Source organism: Protopterus annectens, chromosome 2.part1, assembly GCF_019279795.1.
Source record: "Protopterus annectens isolate FY-2018-M chromosome 2.part1, PAN1.0, whole genome shotgun sequence".
Taxonomy (NCBI): Eukaryota; Metazoa; Chordata; order Ceratodontiformes; family Protopteridae; genus Protopterus; species Protopterus annectens.
The window spans coordinates 1,643,687,649-1,643,707,645 of record NC_056729.1 but is presented as its reverse complement, the minus strand read 5'-3'; the positions used below and the strand labels follow the sequence as shown (position 1 = coordinate 1,643,707,645).

Here is a 19,997-nt window from a genome sequence, read left to right as displayed (position 1 = left end):
GGACATGGCTTTATACGTCAGGCATAGATCGCCTCTGAGCAGGCGGTATGCCACTGAGTAGAGCTGAAGTTTCTTTAACCGGGCAGCATACGGCATCTGTTTGAGCCCCTTGATCCTCTTGGTGAGGTACTTTTGGGGTCTTTCCAGTTGCTGCAGGCATCTGGTAAGGTACATCCCAAAAGGGGCATTGTACTCAATTATGGGCCTGATGAGGGATGAGTAAAGAGGCACGATGACCTCCCCTGATCTAGATGTGAATCCCTTCATGATTAGGTGGGCTATATAAAATGTTTTTCTAACCACTTTGGCCACGTGGTTGTCAAATGAGAGATTGCTATCAACTTGGGTCCCCAGGTCCCTAATTACTTCTTCTGTACTTAATGGATTACCACCTATGTGGTAATTTGTGGGCACTTTGTTTTTGCCAAAGGGGATGACTATACACTTTTTGGCGTTTAGCTTGAGGCCATGGCTCTGGCACCAGTTGTCTGTTTCTATGAGGCCCTTTTGGAGGATGCTTGTGTCGGCTGGAGAGTCTATTATGGCGCCAGTTTGCAGTCATCTGCGAACTTGGTCAGCCACAGTCCTTCCGTGTTGGTCTGTACCTCCGAGAAATATATACTGAACAAGAGAGGTCCCAGGACTGAGCCTTGTGGGACGCCACTTGTAACTGGTTTGGAGTCTGACATGGCTCCAGCTATTCTAACCATGTGGGTTCTGTCCTTGAGCCATTTTGCAACCCATCTAGTGACATAGGGGTTTATATTTAAGCTGGTGAGCTTATCTATAATGCCCGAGTGGGGTATTGTATCAAAGGCTTTTGCGAGGTCCAGGTAGGCTGTGTGGACCACCTTCCCCTTGTCAATGGCCTTGGTGACTGTTTCAAAGAAATCGACCAGGTTCAAGAGGCAGGATCTGCACTTAACAAAGCCGAACTGGGTAGGATCCAGTGTCTGCAGGTCCCCAATATCTTTATTTATAAGGTCCATGATGATCCTTTCCATAGCTTTGCAGACCAAGCTAGTGAGACTTATGGGGCGATAGTTTCCAGGATCCGTTGAGGTACCACCTTTCTGGAGAGGGACCACTGTTGCTGTACGCCACTCTTTGGGTACATATCCTGTAGTAAGGCTGAGATTGAACAGTAGTTTTAGGTTTGGGTTTAGCTCTTCTTGGAGTTCATGTAGGACGCAGCCCGGGACACCGTCTGGTCCCATTGATGCTGTGTTTCTTGCTTTGGAGAGGGCAGCTCTTACCTGAGCATCTGAGATGTCAGGGGGGCAGCACTCTGCTGGGATAGATATTAGCCCTTTTGCTGGGGATGGGGGGGAGAAGTTTGCGCTGAACCTGTCAGCTAGGATGTTGGCAATGTCTGTGGGTTCGGTGTATTTTTTGTCATTTTGGACTAATTCTGAGCATATCTGGGAATTCCCACCCAGGTTCCTAACATAACTAACGAAAGCCTTGTGATTATCCTTAGTGTCCTGTGCAATTTTTCTCTCGAAGCTGGCCTTAGACGATTTTATGAGTGCCCGTAGTTTTTTGCTAATACTGATCGGAGATGCCTTCCCTTTTTGGGATTTTGCTCTATCATGTAGTAGCTTCCTCCTTCTATTGTATAGTTTGTTTATGGCTGGGGTCCACCAGACAGGACATCTGCCTTTGGAGGATTGGGTCTTGGTTTTATTTGGGATTGCATGATCCATGCATTCCTGAAGGTGTTCATAGAATGCGTTTATAAAGGATTTTGCGGTGTGGGACGTATTATCCACAGGCCCAGGGGCTTTGAAGGATTCCACCTTGGTTTTGAGGAGTGTGAAATTTGCTTTAGAGAAGTTTTTCACTGTGGTTTTCTGGGCATGGGGTGGGGTTGGGATGTGAATAACCAGTGAGATTAGTTTATGGTCTGATCTTACCAGTGAGGGATACACTTCTGGTCTGGAGCATAGAGCCCCCATGTTGGTGATAATCAGGTCCAGTATATTTTCCCCTCTTGTGGGAGTGGTAACAAGTTGTTCCATAGCATTTGAGTTTATAAATTCTAGGAACCTTTGGGCTAGGGTGTTGGAGCTAGAGTAATGCTCCCAGTCTATGGTTGGGTAGTTGAAGTCACCCAATATAATGGTGTTTGGAGAGACCTTCATATTTTCCAGTGTTCTCAGGAAGGCCGAGTGGGGTTCCTGGGTTTGGGAGGGTGGTCTGTAGCAGGCTATAAACTGGAAGGCAGTTTTACCCACTGTTAGTTGCACATGGATAGTCTCTGATGCTTCGTGCTGTGCCACCAACCTGGAGGTGTGGGTATCTTTGACGAATATTGATACTCCCATCCTTTTGTGGTTCGGTCCAAGTTTTGGGGAGAAAAGCATGGTATGAGGTATAACCTGGTAGTGCTGGGGTGCTCTCGAGCCTTGAACCAGGTTTCTGTTACTGCACAGATATCGATGTTCTCCATGCTAAGGAGAATTTTGAGTGCGTGCATCTTGAGGTTTAGACTTCTGGCGTTGAGTAGCATTACTCTTAGTTTCTTATCCCTTGTGATACCTATGGAGGTGGATTTGTCTTTTGAGCCTTGCCTAAAAAAGGCACTATGGGGGTAGCAAGAGCCTTTGCCAATATCCGAAATTCTAGGGGTGACAGGTGCAAGCCGTCCCTAGCGAAGCATCGTGGCTTGTCGAGCATGTCATCCCAGGCTGACAGGCATTGGATCCCCTTTGAATGACACCAATACTTAAGCCAATTGTTGAAATTGATAATCTTGTCTTCATACTGTGGCATCATTCTTGGTGAGGGTAAGATGCTACTCAAGGTCAGGGTCATACCTGCCTGGGCTACATGCTCAGAGAGCTCCTCTATGTCTCTTTTCATGTAGTCCAGGGAGGTACGTCTCAGGTCATTCACACCAGCATGGACAATGACTGAGTCATATTTGTACTTGCCTTGGAGTGACCTGAGTGCTTGTGTTATGTGGCGGATCCTAGCGCCCGACAGGCAGCTCACCGTGACCTTCTCCTTGTTCAGCCTGGTGAGTGGGACCTCAGTGTGCCTGATGATAGAGTCACCTATTACAAGTGTATCAGGTGTGTTGTTTAGCCTTAAGGGCTGTGACTGTTCGGCACACTGGCTTTGTGAGCTATGTGTTGCACGTGTTTTGTTTTGGGGTAGCGGTTGCTTAGGTGTCTGCTTTGGAGGTCTCTGCTGCTTAGGCAGATTTTTATTTAGAGCCTCCAAGTATGTTTTTGTGTGTTTATGTATTTGGTTTGCTGTCGTGGTAGGTCTATGTGAGACTGGAATTGTAGTGAGTGTGGTTTCCTTCTCCTCCTGACTGGTTACGCCAGTACTGAGTTGAGAGAGCTTAGCCTCCAGTTTGGCTATATGGTTGCATCTCTCACATGTGTTGGAATTTGTTGGGAGGAGGAGAGGGTTGTCTGTGTACATGAGGCAGTTGTAACATTGCCTCAAGATTCCCAGATTCACCAGCTGGACTGGAGAGGAGATTGACAACTGACCTTTGGACATGCTAGAATAGTATTGGGAATTCCTTTATAATTGAAAAAAAGGGCCAATGGGGAACAAGGTACTCAATGGGAGTTTGTGAGGGTGTAGTGCTTTTAATTTTTTAGTGCTGACTTAGTGAGCAAGTGCCAGGTAACTTAAATGCAATGTGTTACAGGTAACTTAAATGCAAAAATGACAAACAGTAACTTTCTTTCAAGTGAAACAAGGAAATAAGTACAGTAAGCAATGCAGATATCACTAGGGATCCACAGAAGCGCTGAGAAGCCACGTTTTAGGTGGAATTAGCTTTTCAGGGAAATAACAAGCATACAAACAAAACTAGATTCAGCAGTCCTGGATCTAGTCTATGCTACAGCAAACAAGGTGTACCAATTACAGTAAGAAATAGTTCAAATATGCATGCACTATAAGCCTTTAACCAGAAATTCCCAGCTCAGAAGGGCAGAGTCCAGCCTCTTCTCCCACAAGAGTGCAGACCATGAACCTTCTTAATGTAAAATAACTGGCCTGAAGCCAGTCTTTGGTGATTTTAAGTATCCATCTATTAATTGGGAAACCTGCACCACCTCTAATATGCATGCATAATAACTCTTGGACTTCATTAATGCCAGCTCATTGGACCAAATAGTTCTAGTCCCAATTAGGGTTACTAACATTTTGGATGTGAGTCTCATAAATTTGGTGTACTTCAGTTACCACATCACTGGTCAGATCTGACCACCATTCAGTAACATTCACTATTAGGGTAAATCTGGATCAGCTACATTGTCCTTCTGTCTAGAGAGACTACCCTAAAGCAAACCTGCTCCAGATAACTAATGACCTGATGACATTTCAGCTCCGTCCTCATCTCAATGAACCCATCATGCATGATGACACAGTAGCAGATGATTTCTATGCTCACCTCAAAGCATGCCTTGAGGTATTAGCACCCATAACACACAAATGATGTGCTAATCTCAGGAATAAACCAAAATGATGGAACACTGGTATAAACAAACTATATAAAAACAGGAAGAAACTCTTATCTTACATGTATAAATATAAAACTCAGTTACCTAGAGAGGAGAACTCAAAAAGATCAATAAAGTACTCAAGCACAAAATCAACTTACTCAAACGTATTCACTGAAAACTGTCACCCATGTGAAGACCAACCACGACGCCTTCTTCAGCTTTCTCAGAAAGGAACTGATACATAACAACATGTACTCTTCACCTGACTGCATAGCCAGCATATTAGCTGAAATATTTAGTTCAAACCTTTCTCCCCATATTTTCCACAACAAATTAGCATGCCCAAGACACCCCCTCTGATAATTGTTGTGCAACACCTGAGTGTTCTGTCCAGGGCTGAAACATCTAGCTCTATGGGTCCTCGTTGTTTGGATAACCGATTTCTTTCTGTTGGAAAGAAATCGGTTATATGGCCGTTTGCTATTTTCGTAGTTCGACATTTTGGTGTTGAACATGTCAGACTCAACATTATGAGCTGTCGACCCGATCCTGGGAACTACAGACCTACAAGCCTCAGCAGTCTTATCTGTAAAACAATGGGATGCATCAATAAAGAACTTATTAACAATGATATAAGCAGTCAGCAATTCCTGGACCCAAGCTTGCTTGGGTATTTTAAAGGCAGATTTTGCCTCCTGAACATGGTTAACTTATTTGTTCAGGCAACTGATGCATTAGACACAGGCACATTTTTATACACTGCCTACTTAGAGCTGGCAAAGGCCTTTGATATCATTCCATAATCAAACTAAATATAAACCCCTATGCTGCCTACTGGATAGCAAACTGGTTTACAGAAGACCTGACTCTATTAGTGTTAGTAGCATACTTCCATCGAAAATAGTAACCAGTGGTATCCCACAAGAATTAGTCCTAGGACCACTTCTCTTTAGTATTTATTTCTCTGATGTAAAGGCTATCACGGACCAGGGACTGCAAACTCTGAGTGGTCATAAACTCTTCATTTGGCTTTCGGATTTTCCAGGAAGTCCTAGCATGCTCCAGAAAATAGTGCCTGGACCATGGCCTTAAATCAAATGGGAATAAATACAGCATTGTGTTCTTTGGCAAACAAGGGCACCAACTCATCTACCAAATAGGTGACACTCCTTTGAAATATGAGTCATGCATCAGGGACCTGGGAAGTTTCATTGGTATTGAACTATCCTTTGACCAGCATGTTACAACTGTCATTCAGAAATCCTTTTATATGGCTTAACCGATCATCAAGGGTATATCTTTTAGGTTAAAGGAAGTTATCATCTCTCTCTGCTTCCCCTTCATTGTGCTCATAATAGAATAATGCCCCTTTGGTATGTACTTGTCTAAGCATGTGATTCAGCTACTGAGACCACAGCATTTCCACCCCAATTCAATCAAGGGAATGTCTTCCTTGAGCTACACACTGATTCCCCAAACTGCTCTATCAGTTTTGCATTTCCTATAGACTCTTCAAAGAGGACCTCTGTCTGGCTTACAGAACTTCAAAACATCCACTCCTATGTGACCTCCTCCATATTCATAGAACAAATAAAACCCTAAATACCTACTCAAGGTATCTAATTTTCTACTGAAATATAATTAGATCTATTGGCAAGATAAATACTGTTCCCAGAGAATCTCTGTTTTATGGAATACACTTCCCTTTGATGTAAAATAAAGTTAGTTCCCTGACCCAGCCTAAGCATAACCTGGATAAATGGATGGCCAAGCATAAATACACCCTGTGTTTGTCTATCATTTAAAGAGGTTGAAGGTTGGTATTAAACACATCCTGGGTCTGCCTCCCAAGCTGATTTCAGGGGAAACTATTTTTTTGGGATATTGCATGCAGCTATGTGGTTTGGTGGGGTAAAGTTAGCAGTAAATTTGCTTGCTAATATATTGCCTGCATCCTTGGGACTGGAATGTGTGATATTACGGATGAGCTCAGTGCATTATTGAATGTTATGCCCTAATTTCCTGACATAATCAAAAAACGATTTGCAGTTTTATCTGGTATTTGTAGTCATCTAAAGTTTATACTCTGCCTAACACTTTCAAATAATGTTATTAAGTTCCTTGTTGGTTTATAGAGTAGTACTAGACTAATTGCCTTTGTGGGCCATTTTAAGCCTAGCTATTTATCCCATCTGAGAATCAAACCCTGCACCTTGTGTTTGTAAGGTAAACACCTTAACCATTATGCCAGCCTTCCAGCCCATGTGACATGGCATGGTTCAATATGGTCTTGAGGTGGGGGGGGGATTTCTTACTACTTTTCATGATTATCCATCTTTTGTTATAGTTTATTAATACAGGAGTTTTACCAGAGAGGTTTATTCCTGAACTGGACATTATATATAAATACGGCAGACAGGTACAGATTTTCTAGTAGCAGTTTAGTTGCTTGTAAAGGTTAAAGGTGAATGCAGCAGCCTTGTCAGTCATATCCATTTGCAGGATAATGTTGGGAATTTTGCATCGGCCTTCTAAGTAGGTTTACATTGGAGAAGTCTCCAAACATGTTCACATTTGCTGCTAGGGTGGTGCCATTAAGACTAACATGGAAGGTAACTAATCTGTGATCAGATTTAACCTGTGATGAGGAGATGCATGGTGGGGAAAAGGTGGAAGCTATTTCAATAAGGATCAGGTCAAAGACATTAAAAATTCTACTGGGTAGTTTTAAAATATACTGCAGTGCATTGGCATTAACAAAGTCTAGGAAACACTGAGCATATCCATTTTAAAGGTGTAAGTGTGCCAGTCAGTGCTTGCGTAATTGATGTCCTCTAGCAAGAAGATATATTATTTGATATTCAACCCCTGAATGGTATTAAGGTAACTTCCAAAATCTGTTAGGGACATTGATGGGGTTCCTCAGATAGCAACAAATTAATAATAGGATCTGTTAAGAGTGTTTTGGATCTTTAGGCATTACAAATAAGGGTCATGAGTAATTCACATGAGATTACACTGTATCTAACCAGAGCAGATACTTCCTTACAGTTATCTAACGGGCTGAAGGCATGACGGATCCTAAACCCTAGTATAGAGGAGGCGCTGTTACTGCATTGAAACCAACCCTCAGCAACTACAGAGATATGAATGTGTTCAAGTTGCAAGAATGCCCCAATATCTGATATCTTTCTGTTTAGACTCCCAAGTAGTGCCACTATGGTATTGTCCAAATTTGGGTCCGAGTTTGCTATATAGGAATGTCCAGTAGGGAGACTACCTAAACAAGGCACTATGAGTGCAGAACAGGCTTTAGCCATTATATAGTAGTCCTGGTGTGAAAGGTGGAACAAGAAAACTTATCTACCATCTCTTGGCATTATGGTTAAGGTGTTTTCCTTACAAACAGAAGGTGCAGCATTTGATTCTCACATGGAATAATTGGCTAGGCTTAAAATAGCCTTCAAGGGTAATTAGCCTAGTACAAATATATGAACCTAATCCCAGGGTGACACATACTGGAGCCCCCTTAGAATTATACCAAATAATTACAAATTGGTAAAGCCATCTTCTACTCATTACATTTGGCAGAGCCAAGAGAATACTTACCAAAAGTGATTTAACACTTGCATAGTAACTTCCAACATGTCTCTCTGCATGACCTTCTGGGTCTAGCGCCTCTTGTTATTCACTCCTATGGGGTTCTCCACTAGGTTATGGTAATACTTGTCTGGTTTTAGGGACCTTAGGACCCCTGTAGCATTATGGATTTTGGCACCACATAAGCAGCTTACAGTCACCTTGTTCTTGTCTAGTTTGGTGAGTCTGAAGTCTGTCTGCCTGCCTAATTATATAACCACCCATGAGGCAGTATACTTAATGGGCTTTACTGGCTTAGGCCTGCTTTCCTGGTGACTTCGGGTGATCTGTGTTGTGTTGCAGCATGTGGCAGTGGAGAAGGAGTAAGTGTTGCCTTGTGTTCTGAAGGCGGAGATGATCTTTTAAATTGTGTTCTTGGAGTTTTTGCCAAATGTGTCTTTACAGCCTGTGGTGAGGTACAATGTATAGTTCATTGGATTTCTAGGAAATTGTAAAAGGCATTAAAAGGTTGTAGGTTTGAGTCGCACCACAGTTAACTTTTAGTCTGGAAGTTAATGCAGGAGATTAAGGCTACAAGCTGCTAACAAGCTACTTCCTGTGGTACTGGTTTAATTTCTTCAGCCTTCATTTCTCTGCTGAATGACCTTGAGCAAGCTAAAAAAAAAAAACAGGGAGAACTTGTGGCAATTTGAAATTTGGGCTACGCTTCTTAGTGGTCTCCTGGTCTACATGCATGATAACTAGCTATGAAAGTATAGACATGTGACACTATTCCCCATGCCAATATTAATGAAAAATGAGACAAACTTAAAGGTAACCCCTTAATTGTCAGCTGGATTGCAAACTGACTATTTAACTGATATTGAATAGTGAACGTTGCTGGTACTGTCTCCAAATGTAAAATTGGAAGTAAGGGGCTACCACAGGGATCAGTGTTGGGCCCTCTTCTGTTTGGCATTTATTTTGCAATTATCCAAGCCAATATTCCTGAAGTGTGGGTGACCAAGTTTGCTGAGGACTGCAAGTTGAACAGTATTATTTACTCATCCACTGATACTAAACTGCTCCAAAAAGGTCTGGGAGCACATAACTAGCGTATTAAAGGCAATCTCAAATTAAATATATAAAAGGGCAGCATAGTAGAGTTTAGTAAAAATAGCTGTCTCGATGTCTTATGTTATAAGTGTCACTCCTCTTCAAACAGATACAGTCATAAGAGACCTGGGTACTTATGTGGACAACTCTCTCTCTCTCATTTAATCATCATATTTCTACGATGGCCAGGATATCCTTTTATCTGGCCAAGATAATTTCCAGCGGAATATCTTCAAGATCCAAAGAAGTCATTTTACCGCTGTTCTCTTTCATTATCAGACACATCATAGAATACAAATTCCCATTTGGTAAGTACAAATCAAGCATATTGTGCAATAGGAAAGGCCTTAAGGACTACTGAGGCAAAGTAGGGAACTATGCAACAATATATTTGCCTGCCCTCAAATGTCCCATTTGGATACAGAGCATGATTATTCCTTCAGGAAAACTTGGTGAGGCTTAGAAAGGCCCCCTGGGCCATTAGCCTAGTAAGAATCTATGAATCTATGACTCAACTCTCCTGATAGACTAGTAAGTCTCTGTATGCTCACTAGCTGTCTGACTGCTTTGAAGTGAGTTTTGTCTCGCTTTTTGAGACATGAAAGAAACAATCCTAATTGACCTCCAATTTATTTGAAAAAACAGTGGCTCTACAAACACCTGTACTAGGGATCTGAATTTATAACAACAAATGAACAAGACTCGATGGAAGGACAGTTTCCCAATTCAAAGTATTCCCAGCCTATGCAGTAAGGTACCATTCCAGCTCAATCAAAGTGCTCCTTTGCTTGCCTTTTAGGATAGTGTTGATGGTTGGATGGGTGGACACAAATTTATACCAGAGTCATCATGTATGGCCCTGCTTGATTTGGGATATAGATGATAATATTTATAATTATAAATAATAAATAATAAATAATTTATAAATAATATAATTATTATATATTTATTGGACAGTGCAGTGGTGCAGTGGTAGCATTTTCATCTCACATCAAGAGGTTCTCCGGTTTGATTCTCGGCTGGGGTGCCTTCTGTACGGAGTCTGCATGTCCTCCCTGTGTTCGTGTGGGTTTCGTCCGGGTGCTCCGGTTTCCTCCCACATTACAAAGACATACATCTGAAGCCTTTCTCCCTGGGCATCTGCTGAAAATTGGCTTCTTTCCCAGTTAACAAATGTTAAATAAAATAAGTAATCATAAAAGTCAGTACGAACTTTTACATGTGTCAGTTTAACAAAGGTGTATATGGCTAGGCCTCTTGTGTTCTCTGTGGTTGCTTGCCTAGTATTGTTTCTAAGTTCCTGTGCTGCTATGTCCTTGCATTAAGTGATATGTATCCACTATTGTACGCTGATGGGTCATTACAGTCAGTAACAGGTCTGATATGAGTTGGGCAAAGGGGAAGTAACACTGTTTTGGATGTAAAAGAGGTGATCAAAGAAATTAATTGTGCTAGAGAAATGTATTTCTTACTTACTGTGGATTTATGAAAGTCAAAAGGTAAGACACTATTAGCAAAAGTGGGTAGGTCTCCGATAACAGTGTTTGCCTGGAATGATGTGTTATCATTGTGATAGGATGTGGAAATGTTTTCTTTACCAAACTGTGCAAATTTTTCTTACATAGTTCAAGACAATTATCCATATTCAAGTTGTTGGCATAATCTACCCATTAGCTGAGCAATTGCATGCCCATGGATGAATACATAATGACACAGAACTTTCAGTCATCCCCATACTTAGATAACCATGGGTCAAGGGTAGTAGCTTGAAGATCTGCGAGAAACATGCTAAATAGGAGAGAGACAGTACCAACCCTTGTGAGATAACACAGAGGACATTTTTGCTCCTAAAAGTGTCATCGGCAACTCTGACCACTTGGCCACTGCCCCTCACCCAGTTAGCAGTCCACCCCACAACATATGGGTTTATACTCACATTTATAACTTTGTCTATAACACTGTAATGAGAATAGTCTCAGTGGCATGAACCACATCAAGATAAGCTGTATGTGCTGCATAGCTACTGTCCAGTGCTTCACTGACCTTTTCAAAGAAATTAACAAGGATAAGGAGGCAGGACCTAAATTTACAAAGCCATATTGTTGTGGAGTCAGAGCTGAGAGAATATCAAGGTCTGTTTATGAGGCCATTAAAGACACATTCCAGACACTGCAGCACAGTGGTGCAGCGGTTAGTGTTTTTGCCTTCCGGCAAGAGTTTCTCTGGTTTAATTCTCGGCTGATGTGCCTTCTGTGCGGAGTCTGCATGTCCTTCCCATGTTCATGTGGGTTTCCTCTGGATGTTCCAGCTTCCTTCCCATATTCTAAAGACATACATCTGGAGCATTTCTCCCTGGGTCTCTAGTGAAAATGGGATTTGTCCCAGTTAGACTTTCCCAGTAAACAAATGTTAAATAAATAAATAAATAATATATAAATCTTATGTCTGTAGTTTCCATGGTCAGCGCTGGGGCCACACTGATGTAGAGACATTTTGACAGCAGTTTTCCAGTCATCTGGAATGTAGTCTGTGGAGAGGCTTAGGCTATAAATGTTACTGGAATCATCCAACAGACCATAGTAGTGAGGCTCTGATCAAGGATACAGGTATGAAGGATGGCTAGTTTTTCATTGGAGTCCGCATTTATAATGTCATGAAAATGTTACTTCTCAGCATAATATCACCAGTAATATTATTTACTGATTACTTCACTTGCTTATACTTTGTCTCTTTCTGTCTACTTAGACCTTACTCTGGAGATTTTTAACAAAAGTCGTAAAGGTATGAAAATTACGCCACTGCAGTCACTCTCCAGTTTTGTCATTTTGCATAATGGTGACCCGACTGAGCAAACTGAAAAGCCTCTTCGATCCAGAACACCAGCTGTGAAGAGCCCGCAGAAGATGCAAAGGTGCAAAAGTGCTACTCAACAAGCTCATGTCTCTTCAAAGGTAGCTGAAAAAATCCTGAAAACCATGTCTCCTACAGAATACCCAAGAACTGGAGCTTTACCTGTTAGTTCTTCTTCGGTGCCCAAACTTTCTGAGAGAGCGGTGTTATCCATGACTCAGAGGCATGTGTCTCTAGGGCAGAATCTACCTGTGCCATATACTGTAAAACTTAAGGTAAAAAATGATCTCCCATTTAGTGGAAGATCAGCAAGGCAAAGCACGGATGAAACTGTTTTTGCAGAGCATAATCCAGACTCAGGTTTATCTATGCCCAAAACAATGACTACAATGTCTATGCCAGTCCTAAATGAAAAATCTTATCTGAGTCCCCGTCCTCAAAGAACTGCTGGATACAGAACTCAGTCCACAGGAAATGCCAGTTTAAACACATACTTCATAAACAGTCCCCATATCAAACCTTTACAACTTCAGACAAGAACAAGCGATCAGAGAATGAAAAGTTATAAGGCGAATGAATCAACTTACAATAGCAGAGATTCACTGTGTGAGGAAACAGAGGCCTGCATTTCAAACTCTGAAAAGGGACAATCAGCGGTGACAGCTAAAGTTGAGAAAAATGTTTCATTTGCTGAGGAAAGCTTAAAGCTGTCTGATTATGAACAGCAGCACAAAACTCTTCCATCTGATCGAGGTGCTTAATAATACAGATATCAGTGAAAAAACTGTTAATCTTTATTTAATAGTGCTATTTTTCAGTTATTGCAAATGCTACATAACAAAGTGAATTAAAAAATAAGTAAAATCAGTAGTTTTTTGGAAACCAATTAGTACTTTTAATTCATCCAGCTGTTCTTTTACTCTAATGCTGTTGAAGTGGAAAATATTTATACCCAAAACGCGGACATTTACAAAACAAAATCATTGTATTTTTTTCCCATTTCACATGCTTTATGTTATGATTCATAGTTTTTGGGGATAAAACTTTCTGCCACACATTGTTATGCAGTTTGCATTATAAACAGAATATGATATTCATTTTTAGAGTGCTTGCGTTTACATTTCAGTTTTAGGACTTTGTCATGGTTACAGTTAAAGTATGAGTTAACCTCAAATCGCAAGAACATGAGAAAAAACAGAAATGAGACCAATGCTCATCACAGAAATGTTGCAACACTGCTCTTAGAGGCAATCAAGTAAACACAATACAAAATGTTAGTCAGTTAAGCGTAGAAAACCCCTGGTGATATCAAAGCAACAGAACTTTCATGCTTGGTTATTTGTCTGTCTGATATTCTCAGGATGGCTATATATGGTGTGTGTGTGTGTGTGTGTGTGTGTGTGTGTGTGTGTGTGTGTGTGTGTGTGTGTGTGTGTGTGTGTGTGTGTGTGTGTGTGTGTGTGTGTGTGTATCATCTATAACTAGATTTTATTCCAACATCGACCAAATAATGGTCATATATATCCAAAAAGTTTGTCATTTGTATTATTGTTTTTCTTATATTAAATATACACTTATTTTCTCACAGAGTGGTGTGGTCATATTTTATTTACATGTACTATTCTATTTGTTTTTGTGACTTTCAAGTCAGGAATTAGGTATTGTTTAAGTAATTGTATTTATCAGTGTTGTCCTATACGGGATAAGAACATGAACTGACCTGTACATGACAGCAAAAGCAAACAAGATCCTAAAGCTGAATGTAACACAGAGAATTAAGATTGGGCTTCCAGTCATAACCACCGTATTATGTGTTTGAGTCATAGATGCCAAGAAATTCAATTCAAGAGAGAAGCTTAAGAGCTGAATCTTGGCATGTATTTCAAGAACAGATAATAAAGTTGTAGATCATAGAACTTTATCTGCTTCATGCACTACTAGTTGCACAAAAAAATGCTGTGTTTTACTGGCTTGGAAGGCAGTAAAGCATGTAGTGAGCGCATTATATAGACAGCAACAGACCAATTAGCTTAAGAATGGGTGGGGGGGGTGGCAATGGAAGAAAATCAAGGGTGGTTTTTAAATATTGTTCTAATTGAATTAAAATGCCAATGTAACAGCAGGTTTTGCATCAATGTGCATTTTCTGAACAGTAAGAGCATAACTAAGCATAACTATATTTCTGGCATATCTGACTGACTGTAATCCTTAGTGAGAGAAAATACTTGGTGACAGTTGAAAGACAAGAAATTCTCTAGTGGCAGACCCAATCATAAATGTGCTTAGGGGTATACACACTGGCTTCTTATTCCCATTTTCCAAGTGTTATGTTAGCCAAACTGGGGGCCATGGCTGTGCCTATTGCAATACCACTGTCTAAAAAACTAGTTCTCAAAGTGGAAGTTGTTGTTTTTCAATAGGAGGTTTAGGAGTCTGCCAATGGTGTGAGTCTCTTACGAAAAGGCTTCCCATTCTTTTTCATAGGCCTCAATAATTGGTTTCACACAGGATTCATGTGGCAGGACTGTGTAGAGGGCATCCACATCTGTAACAACTAGCCAAGCATGGCTGTGTACTGTTAAGTTTCTATTGGAAAATGAGAAGAAGAAGAAGTCATCTATAATTCCACCTACTACAGTTCAATGGGCTGCTACTTGTGCTTTATAAATAACATAATTATAGTATGGAACATCTACCCACAACAACAACTGGTAGACTTCTACCAACATATGTGACAATCCACCAACTTTTTGAAATTCATCACAACACACAGCCAGGACTCCATCAACGTCCTTGACCTCCAGATTAGCAAATGTTAAGCACATGCAGACAGGAGCTGAAAGTTCGACTGCTGAATCCTACACTAAGGAACTATACGAGCACATCCACTTGTGCATGAATCGTGCCATTCCAAATAGAACCAAAATGCTCTCCTCCAAAAAAACGAAGCCAATCTGGTGATCCCCTGCCATAAAAAAACTATACAACAGAAGAAAGAAACTGTTGCAGAAAAGAAAAGAGGAAAATCCCAGGATGCAAAAAACTCCCTTACCGGCCTCAGTAAGAAACTGAGATCCCTCATAAAATCCTCCAAAGCTATTTACGAAAATAAAATTGCCAAAGATTCCAAAGACAACCACAAGGCATTCTATAGCTATGTCAAGAATCTAAATGTCAATGCTCAGATGTGCTCTGAGCTACAACAGAATGGCATTAAATATACTGATCCCAAGGATATTGGCAATATCCTGGCAGATCAATTTAGTGCCAACTTCACCCCCCTCTCACCCCCTAAAGAGCCCATCTCAATACCAAAAGATTGCCAAATTCCGGTAATCACGGCCACATAGGTAGAAACCGCACTCTCAAAAGCTAAGAATACAGCATCCATGGGACTGGATGACATCCCGGGCTGTGTACTACATGAACTACAAAATGAACTGGCACCTCACCTAAGTTTCATGTTTAACCATAGCCTCACCTCAGGCTTCATGCCCACTGAATGCGCAAAGCTACAGTTATCCCACTCTACAAGGGGGATCCACCTCGGATCCCGGGAACTACCGTCCCATCAGTCTGACGAGCCTGATCTGCATAGGCCTGGAATCCATTATCATGGAACTTATAAACAAAGACATTGGCAACCTTCAAACACTGGACCCCACCCAGTTTGGGTTCGTGAAGGCCCGATCTTGTCTTCTGAACCTGATTGACTTCTTCAAATCAGTCTCCAGAGCTGTGGACGAGGGTAAGGCAGTCCACACAGCCTATCTGAACCCTGCCAAGGCCTTCGACACCATCCCCCATTCTGGAATTATAGATAAACTTACTAAGTTTGGCATAAATCCCTACGTCACTCAATGGATTGCCAACTGGCTTACAGACAGAACCCAGACTGTAAAAGTAGCCAACTCCAAATTCAGCTCCAGACAAGTGGCAAGTGGAGTACCTCAGGGTTCAGTCCTGGGACCGCTCTTGTTTGGCATCTACTTCTCCGAAGTACAGGCCAACACTAAGGGACTCTGGCTAACAAAGTTCGCAGATGACTGCAAACTGGGAGCCATTACTGAATCCCCAAATGATGTGGATATTCTACAAAAGGGCCTTACAGAAACAGATGTTTGGTGCCAGAGCCATGGGCTCAAGCTTAATGCCAAGAAATGTATAGTTATCCCCTTTGGGAAAAAACATGTACTCATGAATTACCACATAGGTGACAGTACACTAAACACTGAAAGTGTGATGAGAGACTTAGGGACACAGGTGGACAGTGGTCTCACCTTCGATAACCACATCGCCACAACAGTCAGGAAATCCTTCTATGTGGCACACCTCATCACTAAGGGCTTTTCATCCAGAAAAAAGGAGTAATTGTCCCACTGTACTCATCCCTCATTAGACCCATTATAGAGTACAATGCCCTGTTTGGTATGTACCTCACAAGACATCTGCAACAGCTTGAAAGGCCGCAGAAATACCTCACTAAAAGAATCACTGACTTAAAGCAGATGCCCTATACTGACCGTCTAAAAAAATTCCAGCTATACTCTGTGGCATAGTGTCTACTCATAGGCAATCTCTGCTTAACATACAAGGCCATGTCAAACCCTGAGCTGTTGGACATGCTCCACTTAAAAAAAATCCCAATCCCTCAGAGCCACACGCTCCAGGGATCTAAACCTTGCACCACAATGAACAAAATATGCTGAAGGGATTGGTTCCTGGCCCAGAGACTCCCCATACTCTGGAATAGACTGTCCATACATGTCAAGCAGACCACCTCCTTGGCCCTCTTCAAAAGGAACCTTGATGATTGGATGAGAGATAGGGAATTCACCCTGGGGATCACGTCAGTTGCCCTGCTAGACAGGGGTCCAGGGAAGTAAATATTGTGGGAAGAAATATCCAGGCATTGTTATGGCTAGGCTTGTATAGGCCCTAGGGCCAATAGCCTAGTACCAACCTATGAACATATCAAACTCACCAATGAATTATACTGAAAACCAACCAGGGTCAACCTCCTGCTGTACAAGTACATTTTTCATAGGTTCATAGGTTCATACTAGGCTATCTGCCCTAGGGCATTTATAAGCCTAGCCAGCGTGTGTTTGGCTTTCGCCACCCATTTTAAATTAATTTTGCTATGTCCTTTTTCGAGGTTAATATACTGTGCCTCTGTCTAATAGTGACACAGAAGTGATACCCGGGGTAAACCTACGATCTCCCATCCACTCATCAAGATTCCTCTTGAAGAGAGTCAATGAGGGACTCTGCCTAACCTGGACTGGGATTTTATTCCAGAGTGAAGGGAGCCTCTGGGTTATGAATCTGTCCCCCCAGCATGTCCTATTTATTTCAGTGCTGAGGTTCAAGTTTCTCAATTGCGTAGCTCGATGGGATTTGGATTTTCTGAGGTGCAGCATGTCCATTAATTCCGGGTTGGACATGGCTTTATACGTCAGGCACAGATCGCCTCTGAGCAGGCGGTATGCCACTGAGTAGAGCTGGAGTTTCTTTAACCGGGCAGCATATGGCATCTGTTTGAGCCCTTTGATCCTCTTGGTGAGGTACTTTTGGGGTCTTTCCAGTTGCTGCAGGTGTCTGGTAAGGTACATCCCAAAAGGGGCATTGTACTCAATTATGGGCCTGATGAGGGATGAGTAAAGAGGCACGATGACCTCCCCTGATCTAGATGTGAATCCCTTCATGATTAGGTGGTCTATATAAAATGTTCTTCTAACCACTTTGGCCACGTGGTTGTCAAATGAGAGATTGCTATCAACTTGGGTCCCCAGGTCCCTAATTACTTCTTCTGTACTTAATGGATTACCACCTATGTGGTAATTTGTGGGCACTTTGTTTTTGCCAAAGGGGATGACTATACACTTTTTGGCGTTTAGCTTGAGGCCATGGCTCTGGAACCAGTTGTCTGTTTCTATGAGGCCCTTTTGGAGGATGCTTGTGTCGGCTGGAGAGTCGATTATGGCACCCAGTTTGCAGTCATCTGCGAATTTGGTCAGCCACAGTCCTTCCGTGTTGGCCTGTATCTCCGAGAAATATATACCGAACAAGAGAGGTCCCAGGACTGAGCCTTGTGGGATGCCATTTGTAACTGGTTTGGAGTCTGACATGGCTCCAGCAATTCTAACCATGTGGGTTCTGTCCTTGAGCCAGTTTGCAACCTATCTAGTGACATAGGGGTTTATATTTAAGCTGGTGAGCTTATCTATAATGCCCGAGTGGGGTATTGTATCGAAGGCTTTTGTGAGGACCAGTTAGGCTGTGTGGACCACCTTCCCCTTGTCAATGGCCTTGGTGACTGTTTCAAAGAAATCGACCAGGTTTAAGAGGCAGGATCTGCCCTTAACAAAGCCGAACTGGGTAGGATCCAGTGTCTGTAGGTCACCAATATCTTTATTTATGAGGTCCATGATGATCCTTTCCATAGCTTTGCAGACCAAGCTAGTCAGGCTTATGGGGCGATAGTTTCCAGAATCCGTTGAGGCACCACCTTTGTGGAGAGGGACCACTGTTGCTGTACGCCACTCTTTGGGTACATATCCTGTAGTAAGGCTGAGATTGAACAGTAGTTTTATGTTTGGGTTTAGCTCTTCTTGGAGTTCATGTAGGACGCAGCCCAGGACACTGTCTGGTCCCACTGATGCTGTGTTTTTTACTTTGGAGAGGGCGGCTCTTACCTGATCATCTGAGATGTCAGGGGGGCAGCACTCTGCTGGGATAGATATTTGCCCTTTTGGTGGGGAGGGGGGGGAGAAGTTTGTGCTGAACCTGTCAGCTAGGATGTTGGCAATGTCTGTGGGTTCGGTGTATTTTTTGTCATTTTGGACTAATTCTGAGCATATCTGGGAATTCCCACCCAGGTTCCTAACATAACTAAAGAAAGCCTTGTGATTATCCTTAGTGTCCTGTGCAATTTTTTCTCGAAGCTGGCCTTAGACGATTTTATGAGTGCCCGTAGTTTTTTGCTAATACTGATCAGAGATGCCTTCACTTTTTGGGATTTTGCTCTATCATGTAGCAGCTTCCTCCTTCTGTTGTATAGTTTGTTTATGGCTGGGGTCCACCAGACAGGACGTCTGCCTTTGGAGGATTGGGGCTTGGTTTTATTTGGGATTGCATGATCCATGCATTCCTGAAGGTGTTCATAGAATGTGTTTATAAAGGATTCTACGGTCTGGGCCGTATTTTCCACAGGCTCGGGGGCTTTGAAGGATTCCACCTCGGTTTTGAGGAGTGTGAAATTTGCTTTAGAGAAGTTTTTCACTGTGGTTTTCTGGGCAGGGGGTGGGGTCGGGATGTGAATATCCAGTGAGATTAGTTTATGGTCTGATCTTACCAGTGAGGGATACACTTCTGGTCTGGAGCATAGAGTCCCCATGTTGGTGATGATCAGGTCCAGTATGTTTTCCCCTCTTGTGGGAATGGTAACAAGTTGTTCCATAGCATTTGAGTTTATAAATTCTAGGAACCTTTGGGCTAGGGTGTTGGAGCTAGAGTAATGCTCCCAGTCTATGTTTGGGTAGTTGAAGTCGCCCAATATAATGGTGTTGGAGAGACCTTCATATTTTCCAGTGATCTCAGGAAGGCGGAGTGGGGTTCCTGGGTTTGGGAGGGTGGTCTGTGGCAGGCTATAAACTGGAAGGCAGTTTTACCCACTGTTAGTTGCACATGGATAGTCTCTGATGCTTTGTGCTGTGCCACCAACCTGGAGGTGTGGGTATCTTTGACAAATATTGATACTCCCCCTCCTTTTGTGGTTCGGTCCAAGTTTTGGGGCCGAAAAGCATGGTATGAGGTATAACCTGGTAGTGCTGAGGTGCTCTCGGGAGCCTTGAACCAGGTTTCTGTAACTGCACAGATATCAATGTTCTCCATGCTAAGGAGAGTTTCGAGTGCGTGCATCTTGAGGTTTAGACTTCTGGCGTTGAGTAGCATTACTCTTAGTTTCTTATCCCTTGT

The 19,997-nt window shown here is 42.3% G+C and overlaps 1 protein-coding gene across 1 annotated transcript in view; it reads left to right on the top strand.

Annotated features, from left to right (window-relative positions):
• Nucleotides 1–13,387, top strand: part of TTLL10 (tubulin tyrosine ligase like 10) — a 750,762-nt gene extending 737,375 nt beyond the window's left edge. Inside the window, exon 9 of the mRNA XM_044063591.1 lies at nucleotides 11,913–13,387. Coding sequence (XP_043919526.1) covers nucleotides 11,913–12,778 — 866 coding nt within the window. The 3' untranslated portion in view covers nucleotides 12,779–13,387. The remainder of the gene's footprint in view (nucleotides 1–11,912) is intronic.
• Nucleotides 13,388–19,997: the final 6,610 nt, after the last annotated feature.